The 12012-nt window shown below is 38.8% G+C and overlaps 1 protein-coding gene and 1 long non-coding RNA gene across 8 annotated transcripts in view; one reads left to right on the top strand and one right to left on the bottom strand.

Annotated features, from left to right (window-relative positions):
- Positions 1 to 6637, bottom strand: part of LOC137997440 (uro-adherence factor A-like) — a 26374-nt gene extending 19737 nt beyond the window's left edge. Inside the window, exons 1-2 of one of the 6 annotated variants that reach the window (XM_068843453.1) lie at positions 6370 to 6637; positions 4514 to 4806 (exon numbers count right to left, since the gene is read on the bottom strand). Coding sequence is in view for 2 of the 6 variants with exons in the window: in XM_068843452.1 (XP_068699553.1) it covers positions 4514 to 4806; positions 5102 to 5153 (345 nt within the window). In the remaining 4 variants the exon portion in view is untranslated. Of the gene's footprint in view, positions 1 to 3565; positions 4006 to 4513; positions 4807 to 4887; positions 4961 to 5101; positions 5512 to 5533; positions 5671 to 6369 lie in introns of those variants that run through there. The other 5 variants (XM_068843454.1, XM_068843452.1, XM_068843457.1 and 2 more) reach the window with 5 other exon arrangements.
- On the top strand, positions 5802 to 9573 carry LOC137997443 (uncharacterized). Of its 2 annotated transcripts, XR_011122481.1 has the most exons (3): positions 5802 to 5939; positions 6976 to 7261; positions 7384 to 9573. It is a non-coding gene; the product is annotated as an uncharacterized lncRNA (long non-coding RNA). The 2 variants fall into 2 exon arrangements; XR_011122480.1 differs by having other exon boundaries at positions 6976 to 9573.
- Positions 9574 to 12012: the final 2439 nt, after the last annotated feature.

Raw genomic sequence — 12012 nt, forward strand, 5'->3', positions numbered from 1 at the left:
TTTTTTGCTTTCATTTGAATGTTACATTGCACGTGCTTTTTTCAGTTGCTTTCAAACCACTGACGAAGAGGGAGATCCCTCAAAACGTTTGGTTCTCTTTTAATTTTCTTAGGCGCAAAATTGAACTTTCATTTTATATTCATCTGAACTTTCATAATAACACTTTCGCATCAAGGACAGTCAGCCAAGAAGAAGACAGCAGACTTCCCATTAGAGACCACTGTAACACATGAAATAGAAGACTTTCCTGAACCCATACAGACAGCTGGAACCCTGCCTTGGACCTACACCATCAAAATGCAAGCGACAGACAATAGAAGAAGGCATTGTACGTTCAACTCAAAGGTTATCTGTAGCTATGAAAGAGAGAGCCATTGAGAAGCTTAAGTAAAATGAAATGGAGTGAGATGGAATTAGAGCCAGAATTGAAAATGGCTCAAATTGTGTCAAATCTGCACAGTGGCAGACCCACAGTGGCAATAAGGTTGGCCTTTTTAATTGAGAATTTTGTTGGGATTGCCATACAAATCCTTATAATTTTGTTAGCTTTACCTCACACTGAGCTTGGGGCACCTGTGGATTCACAATTCCACATCAGAATCAGCCGACAAACATTAAACTTTCATTTCCACCCACCAACAAGGCAATAGCAGCCCCGTAAGCAACCTCAGGCAGTAGTTTTTCCACTCAACCTCAACCAAAATCATTTTTGGAATGTGGATTTCTCATCTTTTTCCTTTTGAGACTCAAGGAAAGAGTTAGCAATGAGAAATGCTAGACTTGATCCACAATTCACACCTAGGAATCGCCAATTGCAAACAGTGAGCATGTAAAATTTATGTACAGTGTTATCCCCAAATGAATGTTGACATACTATCAAGAAATGTAGTAAATATGCCGAATTTAAAAGAGCCCAGCCATCAGAAGCTCTTTTAAGTACCGCTAGACCACCTCCCATTTCCAGAAGTAGCAACACACCTGTTTGAATTTGAATACAAGTTCTATTGGCTGATCACTGATTACAACTCAAAGTTCACAGAAGCTCACTAGTTAGAGGACATCTCTAGCAGCTCAGTATTAGAGGTTCTCATATTTCAGTTTGCCTGGACTCTGTGAAGTGAGTGCAGAAAATTCAGGACTGTGAAGGACTGTGCAGGACACTTCAACCCAGGTTGCAAAATTTTGCAATGACTATGGAATTGTTCACCAAAATTTAATGTCCAAAGCACACTTTCAGAGTTGATATGGTGAAGTGGAAAGAGCTGTGCAAACAATGTTTAAAAGTACAGGTACTGTGGACAGAAAAAAGGGACAAATACTTGGCATTGTCCAACTGAGGAAAGGATCGATTTGTCACCAGCTCAGCTCCTAATTAGGCAGCAGGCCCAACATTCAACCAACAGCACCCGGACTACTGCTAGCTCAATACAGCCACAAAGATGGGTAGTGTCACCTAATCCTGAAGACAGGAATACCACCATGACAAGTCTACAACAAGGGAGTTATAATCTGGACAACTGGCTAGTCAGAATGGTTTCCTATGCTGGGACAAAGACATGGTCCCTTGGTGGTGGTAAGGAAGGTGAAATGTATTTTACCAGTTTCAGTGGTCAACAACAGAAATTGCTGTATTGAAACTGGCAGATGATACATTTAGGTGATTTTTATTCGGTGTTAACAAGATCTTACTTAGTTTGAACATCAAAGAGGTCATGCTAATTTGCTAAAACACAGACAAATGTAGATAGCTGAGCAAGAATATTGGACATAAAAAGATAATGGTCATAATGGTAAAGAAGACAGAGAAAGCATATCTTGTTGGGCAAGAAAAGAAAAAATTCCAGCAAAGGGTGACAGAAACCTTTGGTCAAGGGTACAAGGTTCAATGTCGAGTGATCATCAGAGCTGTGAAATTTGTTTTAACTAAAATTACTAAACTTTGTTCAGGTCCTGTAAATAATCTGCAAGCACTATGATCATGAAAAAAACATGATTTTTGTAAACGCCTATCCTGTTGCACTGAACCATTCAGAAGTATCAGGTGGTCTTCCTTAGGATGACAAATCCATGTGTTATAACACAGTAAGATTGATAAGGTGTCTCTAAGGCTCAAAGTACATGCCCACATACTGAGATCTAACAGGAAGAACCTTAAAACTATCACTTTGAATATTGGCAGTTATCATTTCTGAAAAAAAAAAGGATGCCTATGAGACAGCTAAAATTAGCATTGCTCAATTGGAGCTATTTGAGGTGGTCTTGTATCTATAAATGGGAAATTGTTGTATCTCTTGTGGCTAAAAATAAAATCTAACCTTGGAACTTGCTCATGTAGTGTGGTTGACTACTGTTCTCTTTAAGTAAGTGTACATTGAATAAGAAAATTATCAGGTAAGTAGCATGTGACCTGAGTTGCAATGAAATTGAACAGACAGCCCACCTACTGTATTGAAGCTGTGGCTATAAAAAGAATGTGCTGTGTATTTGGTTAATAGACCTCAACATCATGGCAACACATTACAGATTAATACGTCCGTAAAATTCGATTTTCAAAACTGCAAAGTGCAACAGAAACTGTTAATGTTGGATCACCCACACGGCAGGTTGCCACAAAATGAAACAAAGTGGAGAAAAAAAAACAAGTTTACAAGTTTACTGATTGATGAAAGCTAATGGGACTGAATGAACAATGTCATGCTTGTCCCAACAGGAATGTTGCTATGTGAGCTTCAAACTGAACGACTTCTCAGAACAGAAAAACAAATCAGAACATGGCCGGGAAGCTTGATATATTTTTTTATGAGATGAGGGAACGAGATATGTATTCGAAATTTGTTACATATGGTAAATCACTTGTATTTTGCCCTTATTTGTTACGTCTGGAATGTTTCTTGGTAGAAACTCTTATCATGCTTACAAGTGTTTTGATCCTTGACCTCATAAAATATGCAGCAATTACAAAGCTGTGAAGAAGTGCAAAGCTGTATATATAAACTGTCACATACATACATGTACCTGCACAATCTTAATCATGTAAATACATACAATTAACGAAGGACCTAAAGAAACAAATATATATATTTATATATATGGTTTTAAATACTGCAATTTCCAAAAAAGTTTTGCATTCTGATATCGCATTATCCAAAGGAAACATCTTCTTCGTATCTTGGTGATATCTTTTAAAAAATTTACCACATGCGCGTTTCATAATTTTACACAGCATCAATTTAAAAAATCATAAAAATCCCCTCGAAATGGGACAATATCTGCATAATTTCTGTAACAGAATCTTTCGAAGTGAACTAATCCCCCGTAATGCTGCATGATAACAACAAAGGGGCAAAGTGGACGCAAACTACATGAGCTGTCCTAAATAAAGTTTGATCCTGCCATCTCCGATCTCATTTGCGATGCATGCGCAGAACAAGTGGAAAACACATGCCAACACCAAACAGAAAAGATCACAAGCTCCTTAAATACAAATAGACTTTTTCTCCCGCCAGTCGCATAAGAATAAACCAAAAGAATTACGCAATTAAAACAGAAATCGTAATTTACTGACCTGATGAGGTCAGAGCTGCGGCAGATACTTGCTATGCATTGACAAAGAAAATAACAGAAGGTCCTCGGTGTGATTTCAACGCGTGTTATCCGACCTGTTGAATACGGACTGGAGGAAATTCTTGAGTTGAACTAATGAAAGACCCTACGTTCGCTTGATATTTCAAACAACTGGGTAGGACGATTGCCGTGCGGAAATATATTGTTCCGCTCAAAATACCTAAATCCACTACGCAATATTGAATTTTATGTACCGGGAAGAATGTATGTTATGACTTTTGTATCTTGTAGAAAAGCAATGTAATATTAGATAAGGCTTTCAAGAAACGAACGTACTGCACAGTTATCTCGGCGTTCAATACCCAGGAAATTATTGTACTTCTTCACGAGAAAAAAAAAAAAGAAAAAGAAAAATACACTGTTGGAAATTTTAGTCCTTCCTGCGAACATCCTTTTGGTGATTGATGTGGTTCCCCATAACGCTGCATGAATCGCTTACCTACAACTCTAGGAATTTACCACAACAAAAAAACTGTTAATTTCCAATCTTGTTTACCAACATGCGAATTTAATGATCTGAGGTTGAATGATTTCCTATCGGATCAGAACAGTAGTTAACAATTGGATCAGTAATTGTCGTATTAAGAACTGCGGTCCTTGCTATTATCAAATGTCACTTATATCGCCACGCAGAGGTCGCTGGAGAGCCAAAGCAAATGCCTCTACAACAAATTAACAAAGTTCTGCAACTCGCTGAGGCGAGCAAACGAAACCCTCAAATATACCAAACAAAGCAAATTTGCGATAGGGATTACATGGAATCGATTCATTGTCTACTAAAGTGTCTTAATTTTCAAGAAACAATTAAATACCCCCTCACACAATATCGGCCTTTCCAATACGCAAGAGAAAAAAGATTAAGAGGTAAAAAACGTAATGAAATGGTTACCTTATCTCCAAAAGCAACTGCTTCGGCAGACCAATGCGTTTGTGCTGCGTTGTCTTCGATATCACCTTGAAGGTCGCCCTCTGTTTTTCTCCTGTGTGTTTCTCCCGATTGATGTGGTGGCTGGTGGTCGTTGGTCAATGGAGTATATATTGCATTACCTTGTGCTTTTGATCCTAGTTTGTCGAGAATGTCCACAAAGTCGAGGCGAAATTGTTCGCCTTTGTCACTAAGATTTTCTTCCACCAAAACCTCCCCTAAAAACTCCTTGATTCCTGGCAGAGCGACTGTTATCACTGTGAAATAAACATGCGTTGCTGAAGTTACTGACACAAGATAATTGATTTTGGTTCAATGACCGACTTAATTAAAGTTACCCTTGAACGCATCAACAAAACAAATCGAACACTGACTAGAATAAGAATATATTAAAAATCACAGGGCACAAGCAATATAAATGACGAATAAAACGCGCGCGCACCAACCCAGAATCACGAAAGAGTGCAGCACGAGGATACGTATCAACAAGTCCTGCGCATTAATGATAAGGAAAAAAATGATCCTCGATCTGTAAGGTCTGACAAACAGTACCTGCCAGTTTATCCTGCTGTGGAAGACCTTTAAAAAATTCTTCAGCATCCATGTTTTGAATCTAACAGCTTTCTAAACATGATATACGTTTTGTACCCAACGAAGCTGCGTTCACAAGAGTTACAATTGAAATATGAGCCGCACAACAAGACAGACATTTGAGATGGCTGCGGAATGTACACACGACGGACAGTTCGCTGCACTGTTACCGGATATCCTCGGCGCCCCTAAATCTCTTTCATTAATGGTCGCGTCTCTAGTCTTGACATAGGCTTCAAAGAGCAATTTCTAAAGGTAAAGTGTGCATACTTCAGAAGCGTGTTATGTATCTGGAATTTTTTTGCAGTTCTTGGACTCACTTAAGAGCAATAGTCACGCGCATGACAACAGGTAGTCAAGAAGTTGGCAGTTTGAATTGCCTGGATTATTTACCTTTCGTTCCATTGGGCACATGGATGACAGACTTATGTTATTAACCAAAAGGCGCGGGTTGCTTTGTGCAACACTGGTGACAATTTTAGCAAATATCTCTTTCAGGCAGTAATGTAAATAAAACGATTTTCTAAATCCTTTGAAAGTCATTCTTTCCTATTGAGATGTCACAAATGACCTCAGAGTTCATTGGTCTTGCTGGTAGTTTGTAGGTGTATAGCTGATTTTTCAGCTTACACATGAGAGCAAATCGTGCCAACAGTCGAGAGTGAGGTTTCTTTCATATTGTAATTTTGACGAGGTGGTATCAAGATTGTGTATTGTTTGATGTCTCTAAGGCAATAAGGAACCTAGTCAGCGGAAAGGCATCTACTGCCGGAGAAACAGAAGCTAAGCACGTTCCAAGGTTCGTGATATCTTTATGATACGGCATATATAGTATGCCATATTCTTCAATATTATTGTCTCCAGAACTTAGTTTGTATAAGAAAACAATCGAAATTTTAATATAAAAAGCTCGTGTTGTTCTGGCCGGATCACAATGGAGGAACCAATTTGAGCAGCTCTTATAAACGTCAAAAGGCACGTCGCATTGTTTGCAATTCCACGCCTTTAGCATCGCAGTGATTGCGGAACTGTCTCTGCTTTTGATATTTAGTTGCTTTAGCAGGAGAAAGTGCATAACCGTCGCTTTTTTAGCCAGACTATTGACTGAATGCCGATGCAACTTAACCACTTTAACTGAGCCGTGCACTGAACTCAGAACAGCACGCCAATTAAGCGTCCTGTGGTTAAATGAATGCTACGATGAATATATTGGTTAAGTGCTTACTTACCTGTAACAAAGACACTTCTTTTAGAAGTTGATACTAATAGGAAGATGGCGTTTTTCCTGTATTAAGCACACGATAGCGAAGTAAGGTTGGCAACGGACAGCTGTCTAAGGATTGTTTCGAAGTAACGTTTTTACGTCACTGACTGTTCTGCATGACTTGAATCTTTTTGTTTCATAAACATTTGTAAGGGATTCCGATATGAAAAGAAGTAATGTTGTTTGACGTAATGGCGGCTGGCTTAACTCATTGCTGGGCACAACCTCATTGGTTATTCTATTGAATCGACTGATATATCATTGATTAATTTTAACATAAGAGTAGCCGGGCTGAATTTCGTTCAAGCTACTTAAGCTCTCTCATTTTTTGCTGATAGCTTTCCTGAGAGCACGATCTTGAGGCGCTATCCTGTTAATAAAACCATGACTAAAAAACCGACTTCCTGCCTCCTACAAGCGTTTTGAATGTATGAGAAACAAGCAGTTAAGAGTTTGCTGTTACACGAAAGATTTAAGGAATTCAATTGTTATGAAATCTTCAACGTGACACTCTTGACGTGCCTTATCATATGTTGAGAATGACTTCATCAATTTTGTTCAACGTTTTCAGCAGTAAACGAGAAAATAATGAAAGAGAGAAACTTGGAGTCAATCTTGCAATGCCGGACAACCAAGTCACCGATATATTACCAGAAAAAAAAAAGCCTTGCGGGCTCTTTTCATCTATAGACTGCAAAGTAAACGACTTTTGTGGATACTTTTATTTCCTTGATGGGCGCTAGACTGAATTTCAGCCGCCGCTCCTGAAGAGCGAAGAAGGCGGCTCATACACGTTTCAATTGAAAAATTTATGAACAACGCCTCTTCTGGTCACGCCCGTGCTCATCGGATAAAAGGTTAGTATTTTTGCATTACTTATTGAGATTTCAGAGTGTCAGGAAATGCGGCAACTATAAGTTTTCAAAGGAAATTTGTTTGTGACTTTAAAAAGCATATTTGTCGTTGAATGCGTTTCCAGCTTTTTGTTTTCAGCGGAACAGAGTTTGTGACAACGCAGGAAGCAGGCCGATGAACGGAGAGAAGAGAAAATCATTAGTGAACTCCGAAGAACGGTGTTTGTTTTTGAAGAAACATTAAAATATTATTATAGGAAAGGACATCGGGTTTTTTTCTTTTACTTTTTTTTAATAGTTCTCTTGTTTTTTTGTTTTTTTCAAATAAGAGAGAACAAGCTTTTCTCAGCCTTATCAGCCTTATTTGTTCCGTCCAAAAACAGCTGTGCTCAACCTAACGAGTTTGGCAGAGATCGGTAGTGTATGTGCATTTGCGTGAGAGCTTAGCACGTTAAGCGGACTATAGTTTATTTATGTTTCACCCATTTGACAATAGAGGGTTCAAGTTATTTTTATCTAAATGAAATGCGCTTTTCAATTCAGTTTGTCAAATGGTGAACGAAAAACGTTACTCGAAGTGGATTTGTTATTTGCTCCCCTTATACTTATTAAGCCTGGTTTTGAAACACTTTGTATTGTTCTTAAAACGAAATAGAAATCATATTTCAGATTCTTTTAAGCCATAATAGAGCTGCTTAGATGAGTTTTAGAAGTATTTTTTTCCGTGATCGATTATTTGATTTGGGATATTTTAAGACTAAGCGTATTTACCTTACTAAATATGGCACTTAACCACGTTATTTGTGCGTGTTTTGTTTTTTGCAAAGTGAAAAGTTCATTTGAAGGCCTTGAGGAAAAAAACAATCAGAAATAATATCGTTACTACAAGGGTTTCGTCTCTGAAGGGGGACAGAGAACTCCGTGTCATTGCCGCTGCTTCCCGCACAGAATACTTCAAAGGACAACGGTATCTTCATTTTGCAGTCAGTGTACCTTGCACTTCCTAAGAATCAATGCGGAAAAAAATACGATTTTAGGCCTTCAGTTCTCCTTTAAAATGAAATATGTCGTGGAATGGGATCAAACGGGCTTCATCTTCGAGTTACTCTTCATGAAGCCTTCCTTTCTTCTCTTGAGCCACGAGTTTCTAAGAACACATGTTGGACGTCACGTTGGGTATTACAATCATTCGGACATTTGTGTAGGAATGATATAGCTGCGAGGTATTTGATAACCAAGTGTTGCTATAAATTTCGCGCGGCTACAGTACCATGCAGAACCAAGCTAACGTTCACAAAGTCTCGGTAGCGTTTCTGGGTTTGCCCCGAGCATTGATCAACTGTGAAACGAGAATTTCGCGGGGACTCGGCAATTCCACCATGTCAAGTTACACTGTTATGCGTGCTTCTCATTTGTGTTTGTCGCGAAGATACTCAAGTTATTTCTCAGCGCAAGTTTATCTTTGAAGCAGCACTTATGAAACTGTCTGTGAAACTAAAACCTCATTTCAGTGAAGAATCCACTCCATTCCTACAGTTTAAGCATTGTTTCACGTTGCTTATCTGTTCAGGGTTGCATTGAACCTCACAAATTTTTCTGTTGAATGCATAAATTAATTATGCTCGTTGCTCGTTGCACGTACGCTGTCACTGAACTGATTCACATCAACCCCTTGAGCCTTAAGCAATCGAGACTATATACAGTGTTTTTAGAAACTCTCCTTGCTTAAAAAATCAGAAACAGGTAGTTTAATGCTATCGCAATGCATCATCTCTGAATTGAATGCAAAGCCAACCATAATCCGCGCTGACGTTAGAGATAAGAGATTCCATCTTAAAGACCCTTCAAGTCATCATATATTTTCCAATACTTGCCACCTAACTGTTATTGCATGACCTTGATTTTTCCAAGTTACGCGAAACGCATTTCAATAGGAAAAACCTGTTCTGGATCCGGCAAGATTAAAGTTTTTTGATTTTCAAGAAATCTTTACCAGCGAGAGAGATGTTTAAAATGTGACTGGTAATCGACCTCACTCTACTTGCACTCAACGTGGCGGTTTCACTTGAATGAGCATTACGCACATCTCAGAGTGTCTTTCGCTTACCATGTACAAATGATCTGATATTCACTGCCAAAATTAATCTTACCATGATGGAATATGATGATATGATTTTTCCCAAGTTGAACTTATCAACAAATCCTACTTTTGTTATCATGTTTGTTAATTATTTAAAACCTCAAAAAGGTTAATGGAGTTTGACTGAGTGGTTGTAAGAGCTAGCGAGACATTACAAATCATGATTGCAGGTCAACTGTAGTAAACAGGCTATGGAGCGAACTGTATTATGTTAATTTCGCAAAAATTGTGACCATCAAACAAAAAAAATTTGCCTCCGAAAAAGATGTCTCAAGTTTGAAGTAGGCGGCGTTATATCAGGGGCACCCAACGAGAATATAGTTCTAAACCACTTAAATATAGCTTTGTTAATCATATATTTTAGTATTTAAACGGTAGATAAAGGCGTATTTTTATCCCGTAAAAGTTTTCATCTGTTCGGATCATCCTAGCTGAAAGTCTAGTGATCCGAAAATTATAGGGATCAAAACTTTATACCTTTTCGAAATTTTCATCCAGAAAGAAGGCTGACCTTTTTAGGGTAAAAATCCGTTTAAAATGGGCAATTATACCATTTTTTAGATGTTCGAAAAGCCTAGGACAGGCAGGCAAGCAAGAAATTTTACAACAAATGATCCGAAAATTCTAGATCTCAAATTGTCTTCCGAAAAGATGTTTTCCGAAATTTGACGTTGGGTGCCTGTTTACAGCAGGAAATTTGACAATACAACCAAGCGTGCACTTAAGCCGGCAAAACCACTTGAGTTGTTTTTCGGCCTTCAGCCACGCGAAAAGGAAACAACAGCTGATGTACCTGAGGACGTGTGGAGCAAGTTGTAAGTACTGAGAAGTACTGACACGAGATAAACTAAGAATAAAGCCAGGATCCGAGCCAGGATACGAGCTAGGATCCGAGCCAGGATTCGAGACCTAACCGAGACCTAACCGAGACCTAACCTAACCTAACCGAGACCTACCCTAACCCTAACTAGACCTAACTAGACTAGAACCAACCTAAATAGACCTAACCTAACCGATGCGAGACCTAACCTAACCGAGAGATTCGAGAATAAATAGCGGAGAAAGCTCATCTTAGCTCGAATCCTGGCTGGAATCCTGGCTCGGATCCTAGCTCGAATCCTGGCTCGAAGTTTAGGTATCCTCTACTGACACTTCAGTCTGCAGATCTCGAGTGAGGTCACAAACGAGATAGACTATTGATCGAGTTATGAGTTGAGTTGAGTTTGAGTTGAGTTTGAGTTAAGTTTGAGTTAAGATTGAGTTAATATTGAGTTCCGTTTTTTTTTTTTGCATTTTGGCACTTAAATCTAATAAATATTAAGTTAGAAGACACTGAAAAGACCATCAAACACCGTTTTCGTGAAGTGCACAGGTGTATATTTGCGAAATGGTTTTAAACTGATCAAAACAATCTTGAAATTTCCTGTACCGCAGTATTCTTGTTTAACACTTTACCAGTTTCAGCACTTGGACTCCTTCGATTTGACTACTGCCTGTTTTGCTGTTATGTGGTCTCATCGATCAGTAGTCCCTTCAGAAGATTATTCCAAGCCGACCACATGGCTGATGAAAAGACCAGACCACAACAATGTACTCTTTCCGACTAGTGTGTGCAATCTTTAATATCCCACAGTTTATGAACGTTGAAGGTTGTGAGACGGGACCTGCAATTTATAGTCCTTATTCGCGAAGACTTGAAAGTCTAACCATTTGCGGATGTTATTACAAAGGCAGCACTTTCTCCTCAATTATTTTAAGACCCTGAGTGTTGCGGGTCTGGCCGGAGTCGAACTCACGATCTCCTGCATAACAAACTGATCCACCGACGCGCGGTTGTTCCTTTTAGCAATCAAGTCTATCGACGCAGAAAAGATGTCTTCTTGTAAGGCTAAGGATGGGATTTACCGTTAAGCCAGCTTATAGCCCTGGCGGCTAAACGATGAAACGTACCGTTTGTCGTTCAGCAGCGTGGTTTTCGTGATCGGCTACCAGACAAAACGTTATCGGAACTTGTGAGCTGCAGGAGTGTTTATGTAAAATATCGAATCCGGAACCTGGAACGCGTTTTTTCCCTTACTGATCCTAGCCTTTGAAGAGAAGTGCCTTTGTCAGTTTTCATTTATGTACTTGCAAAAACAAAATAAACCGTTCACGAAAAACCAAAATTAATTTACAAGTAAATCAATAAACAATGAGTAATAGCTGTAAACTGCTTTATGCAGTTTGAAGAAGCGGTTGTATTTTGGGTTGGTGTCACCATCTTTTTGGCTGGGATTGTAGCTAGACAACTAGACGTCATAGCGGACCGAAGTAGGGATTAATGTGCATTTAATTTCATAACTTACAGTTTAAGTTACCACTCACTTAAAAGAAAAATGTAATACCATCAAGGCCAGGCGAAACAATCAAGCATTACTTTCAACATCTTGTGTCTTTCAACTTTGCAGTGAAATGGTTTTCCGACATGTGTGACTAGGTCAAACATTTTCATTTATTTAAATGCTCGGCTCGTTTAACTGCCAACATTACAAAATTTCGGTGATTAGCAAACGTAACACTCGTGGTCAACATTGATTTTTAGAATTTCAGCGGTTATGAGCAAAAAGCGTAATGC

Source organism: Montipora foliosa, chromosome 3 (assembly GCF_036669935.1).
Source record: "Montipora foliosa isolate CH-2021 chromosome 3, ASM3666993v2, whole genome shotgun sequence".
In the NCBI taxonomy this organism is placed as follows: Eukaryota; Metazoa; Cnidaria; class Anthozoa; order Scleractinia; family Acroporidae; genus Montipora; species Montipora foliosa.